This window comes from Chelonoidis abingdonii, chromosome 10 (genome assembly GCF_003597395.2).
Source record: "Chelonoidis abingdonii isolate Lonesome George chromosome 10, CheloAbing_2.0, whole genome shotgun sequence".
NCBI classification, from domain to species: domain Eukaryota; kingdom Metazoa; phylum Chordata; order Testudines; family Testudinidae; genus Chelonoidis; species Chelonoidis abingdonii.
In genome coordinates, this window is record NC_133778.1 from 16,264,670 (window position 1) to 16,287,963 (window position 23,294).

General features: G+C 45.2%; 1 protein-coding gene across 1 annotated transcript in view; it reads left to right on the forward strand.

The window, feature by feature from the left end:
- Positions 1–23,294, forward strand: part of PLEKHM3 (pleckstrin homology domain containing M3) — a 127,700-nt gene that overhangs the window by 22,955 nt on the left and 81,451 nt on the right. Inside the window, exon 3 of the mRNA XM_032765032.2 lies at positions 13,011–13,946. Within this exon, the coding sequence (XP_032620923.1) occupies positions 13,011–13,946 (936 nt within the window). The remainder of the gene's footprint in view (positions 1–13,010; positions 13,947–23,294) is intronic.

Consider the following 23,294-nt stretch of genomic DNA (forward strand, 5'->3'; position numbering starts at 1 on the left):
CTCCTTTTATCCTAACCCAGAGACTCTCAACACTTCCGTCTCCATGCCATGTAACACAACCGCACTCCACAACCATTTAGGAAAGGATGCCAAGAAGAGTATTGAAACTGCAGGGGGAATTTAGGCGGGCAGAAGAGAGTGATCCAAAAAGCTAGTTGCGTTTGGGGTTCTTCTTTTACAGTTGTAAGGAAACCTAACACAATCTGGAACAGGGACCATAGGGCAGCATTACATTAGAGTGCAGGGATTTGTATACTGTACTCTTAGTAAAAGTTGCTCTTGCTCTAAGCTCTTTCCTCCACTTCCTGCAACAGGCTTGGGGTGGGTCCAAGGACCCTCTCCGCCTATATAGGCAAGACTTGCTGTTCCTTCCTTCTTTCTAAATGGCTCCCATTCCAGCTGTTCCCTCCAGGAGCAGATGTCCCTTTTGCTCAGGGCTAACAGACAATAGAGACCAGCCATCTAGATGACCTGGGGGAGTGCTGCTACATGCAGAAGCACATCCACAGCAGGGCAGACAGGCTTGCAGAAAATTTCCCACAATCCACTGCAGCACGATTGCCTCTGACTGAAAAAAGCCACCACATGCCTGGTGAACTGGCATATGTGGTCGCCGAGGGCTTGTCTACGACAAAAGTTGTGTAATTATAGCACTGTACTTATGTGGTACATCCCAGCCTAGCACAGACACAGTTATACCGACTTATAGCTGTCTAGCTTATTCCCATAATGGAAATAGATTGAGCTATGACAGTATCTGAGGCACCTTTATACTAATATCACTGCATCCCCACTAGTGGTTGTGCTGGTATAACTATCTTGGTAGAAATCACACCCTCTCCAAAATATACTCAGGCAAAAACTGTGTGTAGAGCAGGCCTTACTAGACATAAAGTCAAAGAAATAGCGTGTGGTCACAAATGCACAATATCTGCTTTGCCTCCGTGGTCACTGTGGTAAGGACGGTTCGTGGGGAGGAGAGCTCTCCTTTACTGGTTACGGTTTGTGCAGTGCTTTGAAGCGGTAAGGCATTATTACAGGGCGGCCATTGAACTGTGACAGTGCAGTTCAAAGGTAGCCCAAGGGAGGTGGGGGAACCCAGAAAGCTCCATGCAGCAATCAGAAGGTCTAGCAGATGCCCACCAGCCAAGGCCGATGACAAAGATGTGTTTGTAGCAGCGGCTGTTTTCACTTTGACCGTTATTCCCCTACGTCTACAGAACTGAGGGACCTCCCGCTTCCCATGACTGCCAAGAGAGGCAGGCAACTCTGCCTTTCAGCTCTGCACTTCCCCTTACCCTCCCATGCTGTGTGTGCGTACCACTCCCTTTGCCTCTCTCGAAACCTGGAGTGCACTTGCCCGGCCTCCCGCCTAGTTCACCTGCTTCCCCTCGGGCAGACTAAGGACCCCTTCCCCCCCACCCCCCGCAGCCTGTGTCTGCTGCTGTCTGTTTAAAGCTGAGCAAGGCTCCTGTCCCCAGGGCAAAGAGTGCACACGGTACAAAAGCAGAGAGAGGTTGTCTGTATTTCCCAGAAAGAAAACTGAACACCCCAGGCACTTGCTTGAGGAGCTGCGCCCCGCCCCACCCTCTGAGGCTGTTGCTGGTCCCTGGAACCCTGCTGCCCCCCATACTAGAACGCTGCCCTCCCCCCGCAGCGCTACCCTCCCCTGCAGAGGACTGGCATCTCCACACACCCCCACGTCCCTCCATACCACACCACACCTCTTTTTTCTTTTTTTTTTTTTTTTTTACTAAAATGGGTATTTGTCCCATTTCTCTTGCCAACTGATTGAGCCAGCAAGAGCAAATGGGACAAATGCCTCCTTTTGAAAAGAACGTCGGACAGCCAGGAGAGGGCTTAAAAAAGGGACAGTCCTGGCCAAAATGGGATGTATGGTCACCCTAAGCAGAGATCTTCCATTATCAGGGCAGGAAGGACTGTCTCCACACTCACCCATCTCAGTAAACTTGATTCCCACAGACTGAGTGTAACTTTCAATTCATTAGAAATTAGCAGACTCCATACAAGTGATACCAGCAAACAGTCTACTCCCTACTGTAGCAGGCCTGCTCATTTCTCACTCAAAACTGGCAGCCAATGCCCGGGGGCTAGCTTTTATAGTCCACTCATTCCCAGAATTCCCCGCAGGTGCCTGCAACAAGTCACCTGAGAAATCTAAACACACTGAAATAGTAAAAAGCTTTACTCTCTTAAAAATGACTTTGTGCAGAAGATTATATTTACAGACAGCTTCCGCAACAGGAAAACTGAACAGGGCAGGGGAAAGAGGAATATGTTAACAAGAACGGCAAAACTATATCTCCCCAAAATCTCTGGGATGGTTACTTCCTGCACACCAGCCCCACCTGTAGTAGACTGCTGTTTGTGTAGGAGTCGGGTGAAGGTTGAATGGGGAACTTAAGAGTCTTTCCCCAAAAGATGTCTCCAGATCTGTAGTGTTTTTTCATAGGAAAAAAACGTCTTTTATGCTCTGAGAACAGGCTAAACTTGTCTATTTCCCCCCTTCCTGGTCAACCAATTGATGGCTGTTAAGAGGTCAGTAGCCTTTATATTTCTTCCTTCTGAGTTAACAGAGGCCTTCCTTTGGTCCTGAGCGCTTTCTAAAGAACTGGCATCTACTGTGAAAAAAGACAAGAAGTGGGTGGCACAACCATGTGTGCCCATGACAGGTAAATATTTCTCATGGAAGTCCCTAAATAAGTATTAAAAATAACCCCATGATTCTTGTTAAGCATAAGTAGCAGCTGTTATACTAATGGGGGGAATCATATGAGTAATGAGAGAGAAGGAAAAGTCCGTTTTCTCACCCATAGTGAGATAACCCTTTCTAGAACCCTTCAGAGAACCTAAAGCTGAAGTGCTGTGGCTACTAGCCTCAGCTGTTTCTTTTCCATCCTCACTGGACCTGCTCCCTGAAAGGAGTCTCCCGTGTAGCTTGCAGGCTCTCTTGGTCCTTCTAAAACTGGCCAGTTTGTGTTATGAGTCATTACCTACCTAGAGTATTTAGTCCTAGATGTTTATCTGTTCCCGCGGCTTGTTTTTTCACGACATAGGCAAGTGGAACTGGATCCTTTCCAATCATCATGGAAGGAAAGGATTTGAAAAATGCACCTTACGGGAGCAGTATCCCCTTGTGCCTGCCAGCAAAACTGCTGACGCATTAGAAACTAATACTGCTCCCCCCCACCCCCGCCAGTTTGTGTTAGAGTGCAGTGTTGAGTGGTTAGTGGAACTAGTGAAGAGGGACGTTTAAGTTCAGGACAGTCTTTTGTTTTTCTTGGCAGGCAGCCTCTCCAACCGAAGGGAAAGCATCCATAGCACTCAAAGAAGGATCACTTAGACTATTAGGTACAATATGTGAGCAGGTATCTTTGTTGTTCACATGGATTTTTTTTTTTTCAGACATAGTCACCTCCTGAGCAGTGCCCGTGTTCTAATGCTTCTCCTCCATTATTCTTCTCATTTGTATTACTCTAGGGCTTAAAGGCCCCAATTAAAGGTGGTGAGATTTTGTTGCACTAGGTGCTGTACTAACACAATGAGACACAATCCCTGCACCAAAGAGGGTGCAGTCTAATGCTCCTATGCTACACACATTTACACCTGTGCTTAACTAGTTCCATTGGTTCTGGGACTACTCTTGGGAGTAAAGTTAAGCATAGGTGTAAATGTCTGCAGGACTGAGGTCTCAATCGACAAGAGAGAAAAAAGGTAAGAAAGATGCAAACACACAGAGATGAAGTGACTCACCCAAGGCTACCCAACAGGTCAGTGTCAGAGCCGGGGAAAAGTCCAAGGTTCTCCTGACTGTCAGGGCGAAATCCTGATCCCAGTAACATCAATGGCAAACCTCTCATTGATTTCAGTGGGGCCAGGATTTCACCCCCTGTATTTTTTAAAAATCCTCATCTGTGGACCAGTAACGCTGGAAACTTACAGAATGCATATTGTTTTTTTCACCATTTCTGCTGGTTTGAAGCTTGCACTGCGGTCAGCTTAGGCAGGGAAACGCTGTCTTCTCTAACTTCAATGGGAGTTCTGCCTGAGTAAGGACTTCAGGCCCCACCCCTCTAAAGAGGGAATCTTGTCTTCTGGGCTTATGACATCTATATGCTGTTGCAAGAGTAGAATGATAGAAAGCTGAGGTCTCCTTTATGGCTATATAGTACACTATGGACTGGATTGGGTTTTTTTTTCCTTTTTTGGGCCAGACATAAGCCTATGTTAATGAGCAACACAGTTTGGGCTTGTGGGTCTCCTTTGTTGGGATCATTTGCTGTTGACTTACTTTTAAGTTGTCTGTAAACACCTGAGCGTTGCTCTCCCTCCCGTTCTTCTGTTCCTGAACAAGAATGGCCCTTTGCCTCAGATTGGCCAGAGAAGCCCTGGCTCTTCCTTTTCCAGACACTCTTACAGAAGCTTTTCTAATTCTCAGTGCCTAGCAGCAGGGAGAGTCTTTGGAGCAGTGTGTTATTTATACAGTAGCTGGTGAGGAGAAACGGAGCGTTTTTTTCTCTAAGGGAATGTATGGTTTGTGAAAGATGGCAGGGGCCTGATGTCATCATTCATACACACAGGTACAGCATAAGCCAATAGCAGTGCGGATGTCCTCATGCTGCCCCAGCAATGCTGTTTAGGAACTTCATTTAGGCTTGAGGGGGGTCATTTGGGACGGCAAAGACCTATTTATTCGTCGCTTTCTCCTGGATCACCACTGGAGGTCAGATGTGGTGGTAGGTTTTCTGTGGTGTGGACGTTTTGTTTACTAGGAAATGGAATCAGATCAGCAAGGCATTTCACAAGGGTCCTCAGCTGGCAAACAACTTTTGGCCATGTTTGAATCAGTGACTAAACCCCAGTTCTGCAGAAAGAGACACATGAGTAACCTTATGCCTGTGAGTAGTGCCATTAACATCCATGTGTCTCCCCAAGCTACAATGCATAAGTGTTTGCCAGACCAGGCTCTTCGGAGGGAAGGTCTCTGTGTTACATTACAGCTCCGCTGAAAGGGGTTGATTAAAGCTGCTTGAACATTTTCTATTGAAACTTTTCCTTGAGCAAACGTGGGCTTTTTTCCTAAACAAAAAATTTCTGCAAAAAATGAATTTTTTTAACTAAAAGCCCCAAAAATTGATCATTTGGTTTTCCATTAAAAACCTGGGAAATTTTTTGGGAAAAAAAATGGACCATTCTTCATTTCTTTTGAAATTTTTCATAGAAAATACCATGACCGTTTTCTTTCTAGCTTTATCATCATCATAATGACTGGTCTGAGCAGTAATAATCAGCAGAGGGCTGTGCCATGAATCTGTTGCTGCTCTTTTCCTCCTTCTCAAAGAGGGTGTAATAATGATACCTATTATAATCATCAGCAGATCTAAAAGTGCTTCAAATTTTTAATGTATTTATCCTCATAACACCCCTGTGAGGTAGGGCAGGGCTATTATCCCCACTGTACAGAAGGGAAACTGAGGCATAGAGAGATTAAGTGAATTGCCTGGGAGTCATAGAGGGAGGCTGTGGCAGATCAGGATTCGAATCTAGGAATCAAAAGCCAAGGCTAGTGCTCTATTGGAGCATCCTGTAGGAACGCTGCCAGGCGGGGAAGATTCTGTGGTAGTTGAAAGGCAGGTGGTGAGGTGCAGGTGTAGGTGTGTGAGAGGAGCAAGATGTTGAAGATGATTGGTGAAGTGCTTATTGTGACCAATCAGGGAGTAGAGCCCATAGGGTCTAGTGCTTGGAGCACCTGCCAGGCAGATTTTAGGTGCCTAATTGTCTTTTGTGTCTTTGAAAATCTGTCCCTGAAGCACTCGCCTCAGCTTGTGACATAGAAGCCATGTATGTAGTGGGTGCACCAGGCACAAGGGGACATCAGGTACAGTTATTTGCACCATGCGTCTAGCACTGTGAGACACAAACTTGGATCTGCTCCACCTCAATGTAGATGAGAAGGATGAGACATTACAGGCGTGTCTGACCGAGATCCCAAAATAATCACAATTAAATCTGTAGCCATGAGCTTCTTTGTGGGGATAAAGAATTGGCTTGGAGATTGACAATAGCAAGTGCGTCTGTATGAGATGCCTCCTGGTGGAGGAGCTGGGTGACTAAGGTTGCTTATTGTCTGCACTTACTTGATGTGCCAATGACTTGGATGGAGGGAATGTGCTGTAGAGGTTATTGATAATTGCTGGTAATACAAAACTGGAGAAGGAAGAGAAATCAGTACAAAGAACGAGTGCGGTTGAAGGTCAACTGAACAAACTAATGACTTGGAGAATGGGCTCACAAATAGCATATGCAACTGAAGTAGGATAATTGGGCTAGACCCTCACTGGTGTAAATTGACGTAGATGTCAGTGGCCCTAGAGTTTAGTGACAGAAATGGCCTACTGGATTGAGTCCGTTTGCCTGCATAGATTCCATTAATTCTTTCATGCAACACTTCAGGTGTCAATCTTCAGTATAAAATGGTTACATGATTTAAAAACTCTTGTATGTGATGCCTTTTTTGTGTTTCTGGGTTTCTACGGCAGTAAAGCTCTCAAAATAATCCAGTTGCTGCCATCCTAGTGGCCAGAGCAATATTGCTTTTCATTGCCATGTGGAAGATCTGGGTTCTATTGCAGGTTCTAATCCTGCGCGCTGGAGATCTGCAGAGACATCATGTTTGCTCCTGAAAGCCTTGGAAAGCCTTGTATGAGTTAGAAACGATCCCTGATAAATCAAGTTAATTTCAGAGTGGCTGTCACCTGGGGTTAATTTATTCCCAGGGTTGAGATGAGGCTGCTATAAAAGCACTGGGGAGGACAGCGGAGGAAGTCTGAATAGTGGAAGGCAGAGCTTTTAATATAAATTAATATGAATTAATATGAATAATGTGAATGAATATTGGAAGGCAGAGCTATTTAGTTTTAATTATTTAATTTTTAAATAGCACCTAGAGGTCCCAAGTGAGATCAAGGCCCCATTGTGGCTAGGCACTGTACACACACATAGTAAGAGATGTGCCCTGATGAGGTTACACTCTAAATAGATAACACAGACAAAAGGCATGGGGGGAAACTGAGGCACAGCATAGTGAAGTGACTTTCCCAAGTCCAGTGCCCTATCCACTAGACGACACTATTTCTCTAAATACCTCCCTTAGTCCACTTGCATGGGTGATGCTTCTCACCAGATCTTGACTGCTCCCTCAGACTGGACATTGTTGGAGTAGAAGTGAGGCAAGGCAAATTCAGCGGTGATGCTGAGGATGGGTATACATTGGCGAGGTAGCTGCATTATAGTGATGGGTAGCATGACCTACTCTGCTGTCTTGTGTACATGGGAGGCTCTGGAAGGTGGATGGAGATGGAGAATCCAGTAGGAGAGGGTGAGAGGGGCACAGACACAGAAGACAAGCCGCTGGGGCAGAAGGGTTTTGGAATAGTACTGACGAGCTTGGATGTGAGGCCTTACTGGGACTCTTCAGACTGAATTATTGGCTGCAAGTATGGTGGGGGAAATGGTTTATCCCTATGGGGCCTTGTGCTCCAGAGTTATGGAACTTCGCTCAGTTACTGACATGGAGTTTTGATCTCCTGGAGCCATGGTAGGTGCTTATCATAAAGTTGTGATTTTACATAGCATCTCCAGCTTGGTTTCTAAGACTTTTCCCCTACGGCCGATGCCAAGCTAACTATCCTAATGTGAGCTGAACCTGTTTTAAATAGTTTTGCTAGTCGCTTTCATCCCTTTCTTCCTTCACTTTGAAGCTGAGTCAGGGAGTTTATACAAAAGCAGGCTAATGCTTTTTCATTTGCTATTCCCATTTCCTTTAGAAGTGCAGGATGTACATTTCATGTATCTAATAGCCACTAATAGGTAACCATTTTAATGTGTGGACCTTCTGCCTCTTCCATACCTGTGAATGGGGGTCCTGATGCTGGTCTCCCATGCACCACTGTGTCACTTGAGAATTCATTGGGCCCGCGGCTCTGTTACACAGTGATGTCCACCAGTGCAAAATGCTATTGTTCTGACCTGGAAGCTGTCCACTGGTGTAAGTGACTAGATACGGTGTAGGTCAATGGAGAGTAAGGCCTATTGCCTTCAGGGGATTTACTCCTGGTTTATACCAGTATAACTGAGGGCAAAGTCAGGCCCCAGATTCACAAAAATTCCTTATCGCTGCACTTAGAAACACAGGGAGAAAATAATTATTTGTAAACCTCTATGATTTGGCTAGGTGGTTCATTTCACACTGCATCTTTGTATTGAATCATATTCTAGAATAGCTATCATGTGGACATTTTATTGGAAACGAGCACATACCTGTTTTGTAGAAGTGGTTTTAAGAAACCTAGAATCATAGAATATCAGGATTGGAAGAGACCACAGGAGGTCATCTAGTCCAACCCCTACTCAAAGCAGGGCCAACACCAACTAAATCATCCCAGCCAAGGCTTTGTCAAGCAGGGCCTTAAAAACCTCTAAGGATGGAGATTCCACCACCTCTCTAGGGAACCGATGTGTAACAACAGACAGCATGAATAAAGCTGTACTATAAAAAACAGGCTTGTGTGCTCGTAGACTGATAGACTTTATGGTCAGAAGGGACCATCGTGATCATTTAGTCTGACCTTCTGCATAGTGCAGGCCACAGAACCTCACCCACTCCTGTAATAGACCCCTCCACTCTCCTCAAGTTTGATCCGTTTCTCAAAATCTTCGCTTCTTTCATTGGAGGAGGTGGGTATGATTGCTTATTTCCATTGCCCCTTGGAACAAGGTGAAGTTGTTTTGAATACGTTATGCACATTTACCATTGACTGAAAATGTGATTAAACCAACTCCCCTAGGAATGGACAAACCTAGAATTAGAGGTAGCCTAATTCACTGTTCTCAAAGTTGGTTTTGCCGTCCTTGAAGCTAGAGACTGAAAAATCATGAAAGCTCAGTGAAAACGGTTCTTCTTCTATTAATGTCGGTATTGTTCTGTGCAAACTGCTGCCCAGACACATAAGACTCCAGGGTAAGGTTACTTGGAAGCATGTGACATAAGGCTAAATAAACCAGTTTGGGCTCTTATAACCTAAATATTGGGAATGAATTGCCAGATATAAAATGCATTGTTTGCAGGACAGAGGCAAAGCAAATATATTAATTACCTGGGAAATTCCTTCCTCCATCTAAAATGGCTGTTGGGAGGTTAATGAAGAAGAGGAGACCAGGATGTGACTTGGGAAGGAAGTGAGCACAATCCTGCCAGGTGCAGCGTGCTCGAGTCCTCGTCCAGCAAAACATTGCAAGTTGTCCTACTGAATTTGATGGGGCTGCTCATATGCTTATAGATTCAATTGCAAAGGCAGAAAGAACCACTGTGATCATCTCCTACATAATACAGGTCATAGAACTTCCCCAAAATAACTCCTCGAGCAAATCGTTCAGGGAAACATCCAGTCTTGATTTAAACATTATCATCGATGGAGAATCCACCACGATCCTTGGTAAATTGTTCCAATGATTAATTACCATCTCTATTAATTTAAAATGAAGCACACATGTAGACTGATTTGCTAGATTGGGGCCATAGCGCTCAGCTCCTTGTAGGGATTTAGCCTCATAAGAGACTGGAGATGAGTAATCCAGTTGAATTATGTGTTCATTATGTGTCAGTCCTATTTTTAAATTAATAATAATCCTTTGTGCTGTGAACATTTGATCTTGCAGCCATAGAAATAAGAACATAAGAACGGCCATACCGGGTCAGACCAAAGGTCCATCTAGCCCAGTATCTATCTACCGACAGTGGCCAATGCCAGGTACCCCAGAGGGAGTGAACCTAACAGGCAATGATCAAGTGATCTCTCTCCTGCCATCCATCTCCATTCTCTGACAAACAGAGGCTAGGGACACCATTCCTTACTCATCCTGGCTAAATCATTGTCAAAGCTTCCGCTGAGTTCAGCAGTGTAGGATCAGGGCCTTAAAACCATAGCCTTTTGGCCAAGGATTTTCCTTGCAAACATTAATGGATTAAGCTTCATGGCACGCCAGTAAAGTAGGTGTTATATGCCTTTTACAGATAAGTAGACTGAAGCACAAAGAGGTTAAATGAATTGTCCAAGGAGTGTCGGGGGTCAATCTGGAAACAGAACCCCGGAGCTGTCTTCTCTGTCTCCGGACAATGCTACCTACTCTCAAATGTATTCAAATAACGGGGATGTGAGAAAACACGTTTGTTTGTTTTTTAATAGTAGCATTCATTTGGCATGTGAAGGGACAGGCTGCCTGCCTACAAACAGAAACACAAATATAAGCTGTTTAGCAATGGGGAAAAAATACCCCGGCTTTACTTAAACCACTTCTGATCTCCCCTCTTCCAATGCTCGTGGAAATCAGAGATGATTTGAGGATGCTGAGCCACCATGTCAGGTGGACACTCGGTGCAAGAAATTTTAATGAGATGTAATACAAACAAACTAACCAGAGAGAGGAGGTAATCTGCAGAGAGAATTCTCGGCTGCTCTCAGCTGCTATCTGTTTGTTTTCCCCTTATTTTTCAAGAAATTACAGTTCATAAAAGCTTAAGCCCAGATGTGGGTTATTTACTGTGATTATCTCCCTTTTTACTGTGCCTCAATTTAATTTCCCTGGTTTTGGGGGGGGAGGAGAGAGAAGAGAAATGCTGTTTCTATTTATGTGGTGGACAGAAAGATGGTAGCACTCAGTGGATGGGTATTATCTGGCTTATTGTGCGTCAAGGAGATGAAGGAGCAGAGGAGGATGAAGGGAGGGGCACCTTCTAATACACCATCCGTTGCCCTGACCCGAACAGTATGAATTTGAATTTTAATCAAGCTGGCTGATGTTTTTGTCCCAGTTAAAGTGGAAGCGGGTGAAGCCAGTTCCCGGAAGCCTGAGGGAAGGGGAGTTGGGAGTGAGGAGAGGGAATGCCTAGTGAAAGAGAGAGAGAGAGACTGCCTTTCTGTCACTCAGCAAAAGACAAGCACATTTCTGGGTAGCTGAACGAGGCCTGGGGTAGGGGGTGGTTCTGAGTCTGGCTTATTATGGAGGAAGCTTGAACTGTCGTCTGTACTTTGGAAGCAAAGAGAGCGAGTGAGATTGCTGTTGGGTCTGCAGGAGCACCGTCTCTTTTATTGGATTAACCGAGAAGGAAGATGACTGTAGAATGTGTACCCATTATCAGCACTACAAAGGGATTAGTGGGGGTTTCAAAGAAATTAATGGCTTTTGAGTTAGCACAGAAATACTAATGAATGTCAGGGCCAGAGATGTAAGGCAAACAAAATTGGTTTCTTATTTTTTTTTCTCCCTTTGCATTTGGGGTATGAGTTTAATTTTTCTCTGCAATTTTACGATTTTGATCTATGGTTTTCCCTTTTAGCCGAAATACTCTCTAGTAGGTTGTCCATTTGCAGGGAGTAGTTATATTTGTGTGTTTACATCCATGATAATGCTTAAGTCAGTGAAATTGTTGAAAACATCTGCACAGAAAGTCTGTGTCTACACTGGGAAAACTTACGTTAAATACGTTAGCTAATGTGATGTTAAACGTGGTTTTGTCCTTAGTTTGTCAGGAGAGTGGTCGATTTAGGACGCGCTAGCTAAGTCCAACCTAAACTTGAACTTTTTCCCAGTGTAAAGGTACGGTAGCACCCTGAGCTCGATTTTGTTGTTGTTGCTGGTTGAGTTTTGCCCTGGTTTCTGTGACTACACTAGGGAAAAGGTCAAGTATTAGCTAAATCCTGGTCTATGCTACAAAGTTCGGTCAACCTAACTATATAGCTTAGCAAAATGAAAAATATCATGCCCTGTGTGTGACGTAGTTTAAGCCAACCTAATCCCCAGTGTAGACACCGCTAGGACTTCTTCCGTCAACCTAGCTACTGCCTCTCAGAGGTGGAGTTGCTGCGGCGACAGAAGGGATTGTTCTGTTGCTCTAGAAGGCATCTGCACTACCGCAGCCCAGCATTTCTAATCTAGACAGAACCTAAATCTGACCTTAATTTGACCACTTTTCTTAGTCCAAACCCTTGGGTATGTCTTCCCTGCAGCATGAATTCGTGCTCTTACTCAGGTGTTCCCCTTAATGTTCCTTGTACCTGCATACACGATCCTCTGACCTGAGCTTTCTAGTGCTTTCAACCCAAGCTAGCTGGCCCAGGTGGGGCTATAGGATAGAGTCTAGGTTCTGCTTACACTTGGGCTGATAGCCCACCCCACCCACTTTGCAGTGAGGATACAGGCTAAGCCACTTGAGTGCTCATAACTCTCCAGTGCCTTCCCACAATTCCCCCTGCTGCACCCCAAAGGACAGACAAGTTCTCCCACAGTTCACTGGGGAAGAGGCATAGAGAGAGTAGTGTGCTTCTCAATGCCTAAACTGCATGGAAGGTTCTAGGTGGTAGGATGTATGGCATGTCTATAGATAGAGCCACTTTAGAAAGAACCTCTAGAAAGTATTATACAGCTGAGCCTGACCACCTTTTTTTAATATGATTTAGCGTTTTAGAGTTTCCATTTCTGCTGCGCCATGGGAGGCAGTGCGGCCTAGTGGCTAGAGCACTGGACTGGGGCTCAGGAGACATGCTAGGTGATGTTGGGCCTTTTCTGTGCCTCCAGTTCTCATCTGTAAAATGGGGGGAATGGTACTCAAGCCCCTTGGTAAAGCACTTTGAAATTCACAACTGAAAAGAGCTGTGTGAAAGCTGGGTATTATTGTGTTTATCATTTAATCTCAATCCTAATCTGCAGTTGGCTGCACGGATGTGTCAAGATCTGCTTCTCCTGATCATATGTCCCTGTTGCAAATATTTGTTTGGGCCAAGACTGCCCCAGTCCTACCAGTTCTCCTCAGAAATGTAATAATTCTTCATTTGGTGTGCCCAGGAATACTGGGCAATTGCTGTGAGCCAGAATGACTATAGAGTGAATTGCTGGGAAAGAACTGAGTAATTGTCTTGTTTGGTTTCTTCCAGAACACAAGCGGACATTCCCAAATATTCTGAAGAAGGGATACCTAGAAATTAGAAAGGACCATGACAGCTATTGGCAGCCCTGCTATGCAGAGCTCTCTCCACACAAACTGTACCTGTATTACCTCGACAGTAGCGGCAACCAGAATTTTCCTACCATGTATCTGCTTTCACATTTCCAAAGTGTCACTGTCACAGTCAGCACTGAAACAAAGATGGTGCATGCCGTTCTGTCGGACAACTCCCAGCTGCAGCTGAAGGCAGAGTCACCGTGGGAGACTTTGGACTGGGGGAAGAAACTTTGGGAGGTGGGGCATTCCTCTGTGCCAATGTTCATGATGCAGCAGGAAGACCTAGAGGACTCACAGAAGCTGGACAACAACAGGGACCTTCCCCAGATTCATGACTTACAAAAGAAGCCTGCTGAGCTTTTCCAGTGTACAGCTTTGAGCCAAAATACAAAGGAGTACCAAAACATTCTCAGGTCAGGGACTCTTTATAGATTGACGTTCCAGAATAACTGGAAAGCGTTTACTTTTGTACTAAGCAGATCTTGTCTCATGGCATTTCAGCCCGGGAGTCTCGATGAAGACCCTCTCCTGAGCTATAACATTGACGTGTGCCTGACTGTCCAGACAGATATTCTGGATGACTGTGACTCATGCTTTCAGGTCATTTTCCCTCAAGATGTTCTTCGGCTGCGTGCAGAGACCCGTCAGAGGGCACAGGAGTGGATGGAGGCCCTGAAATCTGCTGCCAACGCAGCCAGAAGTTTAGGTCCAAACCTGCAGGTTACTCTCAGAAACAAAGCCAGAGATCAGCCTCTGGGGAAGGACTTTAGGCAGAGCAAGCGCCAGTCTGTGACCACCAGTTTTCTGAGCATTCTGACCACGTTGTCTTTGGAAAGAGGACTCACGGCCCAGAGCTTCAAGTGTGCAGGTAAGCGACTTCATTGCAATGGCTTTGCTCTCACATACTCTATATTGGATAGAAGAGCGACTGCTTGTAAGTCATTGTAAGGATTCATGCACATTTGTCCAAGAAATAGGCTCTGATTTTCCATCCCTGTAATGCCACAGGCTGTGAAGGCCTCAGATCTGGCAAACTAAGGCTGGTTTTGGCCTGGTTAGCCGCGGAGTGGGGCATGTCCGAGTGAAACAGAAGATGTTGTAAGGAGTGGTGCTGTAGGCGGCGCTCTTCTCTCTAAGTCAAGCGGCTTCCAGTGACACACAAACTGTAAGAACATCTCCCATCATATTAGGTTTTGTAAACCCCTTTTTAAATTAACCTTCAGCATGTGGGTAGATGGTTATCTCTTTGTCTCTTTTTACTGTGCACGTGTGCACTGCCTAACCCAATGGGCTCTGGTTCCTGATGGCGCTAATGTAATAGAAATAATGCTGCAGCTAAATTCTGGAGCTAAGGTGCCCCTTTAATGACAACAAAGACATTATTTTAATGGCAGTAAGGCCTGAAGGCACAGCACTTTGTGTTGTGGTGTCATGCAATCTCTAATCCTAAGCAGGTTTGGGTGGGTATTGGATGGGGGATCTCAAAAGCACGCTGGGGGGCTGTAGGAAGCGGTAATTGTAGGTAGTGCATTTCCCTTTGAGTCACTGTGGAGTCCACCCCAATATGTGAGGTGAAAGGTGTAAACTTCTAGGTGTAAATGTCCTGCAGCATTTTTGTAAGAGTGGGGTGTCAAGTCATTGTCCAGGACCAATGCCACTTTGAGTAATCATATTCTGCCTAGCAAAGATTTACACTTTAGCCTCAGCTGAATACATAAGTGTTATTCACTTCCTGTTCCAGCTTGTGCTGTGTTACTGTAAAGTGGTTGTTGCATTTCATTGGAGGTTTAGGTGATTCATAGGGAGGAAGTCTTGCCCAGTGGTTAGAGCACAAGATTGGGAGTCAGAAATTCTGCATTCTTGTTCTGACTCTGCCACTGACTCATAGCACATCCTGGCGTGACTAGCAGAGACCTGCATTTTCAAAAGTGATTCTGATTTGGGGTGCGTTAGGTTTTGGGCACCCTACTTTTAATATACTTTAAAGGAGTCTGATTTGCAGAAAGTGCTGAACATGCCCCCACAGTCAACAGGCCCCTTTAAAATGTCTCAAGTCGGGCATCTAACAATGGAGGCACCCTAAATCACTAGTCACTTTTGAACATTTAGACCTATTAGTCTCTCTGTGCATGTTCCTCCATCTGTAAAATGGGGATAAGAAATCCTACCAGACACAAGTGGATTATGGGGATCAATTAATTGATGTTTGTAAAACAATATTAAGACTCTAGGGTGCTGGGCACTACAAAAGTGCCAGCGTATTGTAATAATCAGACCAGTATGTGTGTGTACAACTGGAACTGTTTAAGGGTACTTTGTCATGGGCCCTTTCTATTAATGGCTACTAGAGCTCCTCTGGTAGCTCAAGTGGTAGGGGTCTGTGTCTTAGGACCACGGGGATCTGAGTTCTATGCTGTATACAACTATCCAACCTGAAGAATGTGTAATTTTTTCATTGCTGTATCTTCTCTGAGTCTTTCCTTTCCTTAAAAGCTCAAGTTCAAGACTCCCTATTTGCTTGGATTATCGTGCCCTTCCTTCAGATACTGTCACTCGTCCGTGTGTGTTCTAGGCCTGAGATCCAGATGTGTGCTTATCTGCTTTTTTCCTTCCCTGGAAGTGGATTTAAGGTCACAGCCTTAAGCATCCATGTTTGTTTTGTTTGATTAATCGCAACCTTAATTCAGTTGAGAACTGACTAGTTCAGGGCCAGGGTAGAGTTTAATTGGGGCTTTTGAAAATCCCCTTACCTACATCTTTACAGACCTAAATACCTTAAAAAATCTGGCCCTACATCATCCTGTGCCTCAGTTCCCCATCTATAAAATGGTGATATAGCGCTTCCCTCTCTCGTGTGTGTTGTGAGGATAAATACATTATGGGTAGTGAGGTACTCGGGCCCAGATCCTCAGATCTGGCTAATCTGTTACCCGTATGCAGTACCAGAGCTGCCCAGAGAATTCAGGGGGCCTGGGTCAAAGCAATTTTGGGGGTCCCTTCCATAAAAAAAGGTTGCAATACTACAGAATGCTATATTCTCGTGGAGGCCCCTGCAGGGCCTGGGGCAAAATGCCCCAGTACCCCCCCCCTCCCCCCGGCAGTCCTGTGCAGTACTGTTATAGCTGTGTGGGTCCCAGGATATTAGAGAGACAAGGTGGGTGAGGTAATATCTTTTCTTGGACCAGCTTCTGTTGGTGGGAGAGGCAAGCTTTCGAGCTACCGTGGAGCTGGAGAAGAGCTCTGTGTAAACTGGAAAGCTTGTTTTTCTCAGCAGCAGAAGCTGGTCAGTAAAAGATATGACCTCACCTATCTTGTCTCTCTAATCTGTTACCCAGCAGTCAGGGTTTATTAAACTCCAGTGGAGGCAAAGTCAGTAGTCTCATTTTAAGATATTTTTTCAGGGTTTCCTTCTTCATTTTCTTCCTTTCTTCTTAATTCTCTTCACTTAAAACAAAATTCAGTAAAGAAACGTTCTCTCCTTTAGCACCACCATTTCAGTGCTGCCCTGCTTCCAAGAAAGCTAATGAGTGTGTTGCCAACGACCTTAGCAGGAGCGGGATCAGGCCATGGGAGAGCAACAAATAACCTGTCGTCTTTAATTTGAGAAGTATTTGGTGTATTCTGGATTTTATCCTGTGGGAGCAGTCTTTTGTGTGGGAAAAAATGGATTTCCTCTCTGAAACATGCTACATTGCATCTCGAGTCACTCAGACGTTCCCCACAGAAATAAAGCACTCTGACCTTGCTGGGGCGTGAGTGCTGTTTTTAAGTTATGGTCTTATTTTTAAAAAGCCACGTGTAGCTTTCATGATACTCTGAGGCCAGGTCTGCACTACAGTCCTGTCTCGGTGTAACTACATTGCTGAGGGGTGTGAAAAAACCACACCCCTGAATGACACAGTTATACCAACCTAACCTCCCCTCCATGTAGGCAGTGCTATGGTGAAAGGAGAGCTTCTCCAGTCGACACTGCTATTGCCACTCAGGGAGGTGGATTAACTATACTGGCGGGAGAAGCTCTCCTATCAGCGGTGTAGGTAATGTCTTCACTAAAACACTACAGCTGCACCAGTACAACTGTATGTGAAGACAAGCCATGACACTTATTTGTTAGACATTTCCTGTGCTCCCATGGCCTGATTTTTCAGAGGTGATGAGCAAGCATAGCTCCCACGGTAGGATTTATAGGCATTCGGCATCTCTGAGACTGAGAATCAGGTGACTGGACATAATTTTAACTTGAATTTCCATATACCCATACATCACATCCAGTTTTAGAGAAGGGTTTATGGCCTTAGTGCTGTCTTTTTTCATTGTGGGCTGTGCCTATCCCCCGGGGTCCCGGAGAGTCGATTTGGGGCCTCTAGCTGCTACCACAATACAAATAAATAATAAATGATGAATAATAATGGAAAATTCCATCCTGTTTGCTTCAGGGAGGAAAAGTTCGTGTGGAGGAGACTTTGGGGAATAATGAGTCTTGAAGATCTCCATGCATCTTCATCACTATATAGACAGTTTCTGCTGTTTTACATCATAGGCTGCTGTTTAACCTAACAGAACTGCTGTCGGTAATTACATCTTGCAGGCATTAAGAGCCTTCCCTCCCACCCCGGCTGCTGGGGAGAAGTTTTGCTGTGAATTCTTCAGCCATTTAGTGCAAATTCCTGTAATTACCGTCATTGTGTCATGTCTGAATGGCACATAATACAGCAGAAGCCTTTCCTAATTGAGACCTTACAGGAGGTACAAATCCCTTCTTTGTTCAGCCTGCCAAATTAGTGCCGGAAAGTGGCAGGGTCCGAGTGGGAATCAAAGGCGAGCAACACAAAGATGGAACTGAAGGCTACAGTAATAACCCTCACTTGTCCTACAGGGAAAAAAAGTAATGACCAATGAGAAATGAAGTTTTTTTGTTATAAGTTCCCTTGACATGACAGCACCTCGGGGCTGCTTTATTTATTTAGTAAAAGTGATTAAACAGTAATACAACAGGGCAGTCCATTGTCTGCCATGCTACTGCCCCACCCTACAGACCCCTGCTGCCTTGGCTAATTGATTGACAATGAACCTCTGATAAAGAAGTTTTTGGGAGTTTGATGGGGGGGTTACACCCCCCCCTTTCTTTCTTTGTCTGGCGTTTCTTTTTGTTTGAATTGCACTCCACATTCTTCCTCCCCACACCCCTCCTTTTAAAAGCTTTTCAGGGACAGCTCCCAGACAAACAGCTGACACTCACAAGCAGGTAGAGAAGAATGAGAATCTCTGTGCCTAGCTTTTGACAGGTTTATCTTGGGGGCTGACTAGCACTTTCCAACCATCGATATAAGCCAGGGCAGCAGACATAGCCACGGGGTGGAGGAGAAGGGAGGAGGGGGTCAGATTGTTGATGCGCTGGGGTGAGAAGGGTAGTTTAAAAAAACAGTTTTCCTTTGGTGGGAACTGATGCCTTAGCTTGATCTGTGCATGCAAGAGGTTTCCCCCACCCTGGTTTTTCCCTCTTACTGTGGGGCAGGGCATTCCATTTCTCACACGGTGTTTTCAAGGTAGGGAGCTAATGTGTAGGCTGTTGATTAAAAGGGTCGGAAGGGAGTGGGGATTTTTGAGACTGCACATATTTTATATGCTTTGTTGTGTGTGCAGATTTTTTGCCCCGAAGATGCATATTTTCTGGAGAGAAAATGGGATGAGCTGCACATTCCTTAGGCCCCAAAAAGTCAGCGTCTCCTCGGTCTCTAATTAATGTGCCCCTTGGACTCTCTTCTTACAAGCCAGGAGCCGGATCCTGCGCTGTGATTCCCTGGCACAGGTGCCCGCGCTGGTGGTGAATACATGGAACTCCGTACAGGTGTAGGGTTCACATGCTAGATGGTCACATAGGCTCAGAGGCCTGAGGCCCTGATCCTACAAACACTTAAGCATGTGCATAATTTAACTCAGGTGAGACTGTTCCATGGGCATAAAGTTAAGTGCTTTGCCAGGTCAGGGTCTAAGCTAGTAAATATCATGCTTCCTGATTTGGCTTTTAATGTGCAGATATGAGAAAAGTTTACATGGTCACAAGGTCCTTTTCCATTAATGGGTTGTGTCACAGATAGATCCACTATTTAGTTACTTCATTTGGATACAGGCAAAATCCCTGAATTGATCAGATTAGGAATATAGAATTTGCCAGCCTGGATCAAAGCATGTGTCCATCAAGTCCACTATCCTGCATCTGGCAGTGGCTAGTAGCTAATTTTCCAGAGGAAAGTGTAGCTACCCAGTCCCTGCAGTGAAGCACCCAGCTGTTTGTTCAATACTGTGGGGTCAAGAGGAAAGGAAGGAGCTTCTCCCACAGACCTAAGGGGATCCGGTTACACCTGGGGCTCCTAGCCCATTTTGTCATGCCCCCAGTTTGGAAATGGCCTGGTGAGATGAGCTGCCTTTTCCCCTGATCTCCTTGCACTGTGCTCTGGGATAGTCACTAGTCTCGTTCTCCTTTGGGGGCGGGGTCTCTTTTCCCTCTTCAGCTTTTTCTTTTTTACTGTTAATTTGTAATTAGATTAATAAAAGGAAACACGCGCAGCTCTAACTGCCAGTCCTAATGAATGTGTGCGTTCCATCCTGATGCGAAATGTGCTCAGTAGCTTTATTGCTGCAGCTTTCTATTTTCCATCCTTGCATCCCCCACCCCACCCCACCCCGTTCTCTTTCCTGCTGTACCAGGTGACTCCCATTCATTGTTCCCACACTTGCCAGAAAGATGCACGCTGCTGTTGGGGCTCCGTAGACTTGGCTGCATGTGTTCTCCCTGCTAAGGTGAAGCGTCATGAGAGCAGAAAGCTAGGGTTGGGCCAGCGAGCCCGCAGCCCTGTATGCATGAGCTGCTCCTGTAGTTGGCTGCAGTAGAGGCCACGCAGGAGCAGCAGGTGGAAGGTTGGTGGCTTTCCAGGAGGCATTTTACCCATGGCTATGTTGTATCACATTTGCACTGGTCGGGGGGATCTGGCAGAGCAGAAACGAGGTCCCGCAGCTTGTCCTGCTAGCTAGAGCGGAGCTCGCCCCTGGTTGGGAAAGTGCTGATTTTTGTCTTGCAGAGTGAAATATGTTTCCCCTTAATTTCCCGGCAAACCAGCAAATATTTACTGTTCACAAAACTATTTAGTCACTTAAAAAAACATCCAGCTACAGTACTGACTTGGTCTGACTTTCATCAAAACGGTCGCCAGTGGACAGCTAGAAGTGCCCATCCTTTGAATTCAGCAGGTGCTTTGCAAGTTGTTGTAACACCCTAGAAATTCAGTAGCACCTATCTACTGAATTAAAAACACTACGGGCCAAATTTCAATAAGCTGTTTGTCTGATAATATTATATCAGAATGTTCTTTTAAAGACCTTCAGCCCCAGGTTATTGCGATTTCATTAATTCCAACCACTAGCCCCTCAATCTTACCTATCTAAGGCATCTGCCGCTGTGGTATCTAGGTGCTGTACATATCAATTTATGTTCTGTTTAGCTTAACCTCAGTTGATCTCATTTCTCTGTCTCTCCATGATTCAGGGATTTTTCCTCCTCCCCTTCTTCTAAATCTCTATAGTGTTCCCTATGAGAGCGTGTGTTGCATTAAAAAATGGCATTTGTAATGGTGCTTTATTAACCACGGTTTCTCATGGGCCTATAGCTGCCCTTTCAGAGCCCATTAAAATCAATAGAAAAACTTTCATGAGTTCCATGGAAGAGGGTTTGGGACCTTTAGGGCTCAGACTTGCATTCCTTGTGCTCATGCAAAAACTCCACTGGCCCTGTCTAGACTAGAATTTGGAAGGTGTTAGCTACATTTAGTCTGGACAAAGCCATTGGCTTCTGGGGGGGTTTCCAGGCAAAAGACTACCAGATGGGATTCTGAATTGGCTTGCAGGTGAAAGCTCAATCTGTCACATTCTCGGATGGATACAGGAGTAATTTTGCCTTGGTGTGCGATTAGATCTTTCTGGATTTATCCAGAGGAGCCCCTCTGAGGTGAATATTTAGAAACACGATGAGGCTACTGGTCATCAGTGCACTGGCAGTTTGAATGCTGCTGTTTGGGGAAATCACACGGGGTGTATCACACGATAGCTGTCCTGCAGTGTTGATTGGCTAAGCATGCCCCATGTAACGAGGCGATGGCAGAAGCCATTTTCTTCTGGATTCTAGAGGCAGGGTGTGTTTGTTCAGCTGAGCTTTCAGATCCAATTCTAAGATGTGATTCAGCTTTGAACAGTGATTGTAAAACTGACATCCGAGTCAATCTGCTCTCTTTTGTGATCTGATACATATGTGCAGAATCATCTTTAATTCTTCTGACAAAAATAAGTTTTTATGCCTGTTATCCACAGTCCTGGGAGAATGAGCTGCATTCTGTTCTGAGGTGAGCATCACAAACAGCATTATTATCTAAGTTCCCATTGCAGGGACACAATTTGCCCTCAGTGATGTCTTTGCAACCTCAGGAGTGTGACTGAGATTGCACTGCATTTCCAAGCCCTTTGGAGCCATTACAAACACTGTAACCGAATGGTCAAAGCTCACTTACTGTAGTTTTGGGTCCATTAATCCTATGGATCCAGTTTGTGTGTGACTAGAGTGCCACTGGAGCGTAGGAGATGCCTCTATTGTTGATGTTGTTATGTCTGACCGGGCAAATGCCAAAAGCAATATCTTGGAAAGACATGGTGGGTGAGGTGATCTCTTATTGGACCAACTTCTATTGGTGAAAGAGACAAGCTTTCAAGCCTACACAGAGTTCTTCAGCCAGACCTGAAGAAGAGCTGCATGTAAGTTCAAACGCTTGTCTCTTTCCTCAACAGGGGTGGTCTGATAAAAGATATTACCTCATCCACGGTATGTCACTACATCCTGGGACCAACACTGCTACAATAGCACTGCAAAAGCAGCATCTGTAAACTTCTTATTCCCTCATGCATTGTGATAGGAGAGGCATCGTCAGGAAAACAGTTGAGGAACCGCAATAGAAAACTGAACAATGGAGAGCAAGCTTCTGAGCCTCAGGGGTTACGTTTTCCAAACAAGTAATCTCATGAAATATGACTTTATTCTGTCAGGCTGAGAAATCGGGATAGTCAATCCAGGCAGCTTTCACTCATCAAAACAAATTACAGGCTAAATTAGAGGCTGAGTACTACCTGGATAGTTAACAGGCCATAAATCTTCATATGCATCTGTAAAGCATTAAGCATACCTTAGTTGCTAAATGAAATATACCTGCAAATGCGATAACTGACATGGTGATTAACCAGAGGAAATTCACCTGAACAGATCTGTCAAAACTAAAAGAATTTACTTTTAGTAACCACACACTACGTAGTGCAGCAGTTACCCAAGATAGAAGTACAAAACCACCCTTTGCATCTAAACTGAAGTACTGTTGAGGCTCTCTAAATAAGCAGCCACTGTATCAAAGAACACAAACTTTGCAAACCATGAGGCCTACCATGAGATGAAAGTCGGTGAGAAAACCGGGGGTAAGGGAGGGGCTAAGTGCCCGTCCAATGAACCGCAGAGCAAAAACGAAAATTGAGTGAAGTACAGATTTTTCAGCTGAATATCCCATGCGGCCCTGATAATGCAAATGCTTATTGCCCATGCTTAGCTCTACGTACATGAGAAGCTTTGCAAAGTGAATACTTGCATGTGTAAAGTTAAACATGAGTGTAAACATTTGCAGGATCAGGGATATAATTTTCTGTTATTCTTAAATGTTTCTCCCTCCGCCTGCTGGACTGGGAGTATTGGCTCAGCAGCATGTGTGTTCTGTTGGGAATGAATCACTCACATTGCTCTAAGAACATAGAAAGTTAAGCACATCCACTGCTAATGAAGACTGGAAGATGGTAGCTTGAGGTGGCCTTATCAAACTCTGTGCCATTTCCTTGCCTCTTCTTTACACTGTTTCTAAATGAGTCAACTTCTGACTCCATGTCATGGATGTGACAAGATCACAGAGTCTCGTTCCTCTGACACCGAGCAGGGCACTTGATGAAAAGAAGGAAAACAGTGTCCTGTGCAGGGCCGGCACTTCCATTTAGCCGACCTAGGCGGTTGCCTAGGGCACCAGGATTTGGGGGGGTGACATTTTGCCGCTCTCGGCAGCAATTCAGCTGCAGGGGGTCCTTCCGCGCTCCGGGTCTTCAGTGGCAATTCTGCGCCGGGTCCTTCACTCGCTCCGGGAGC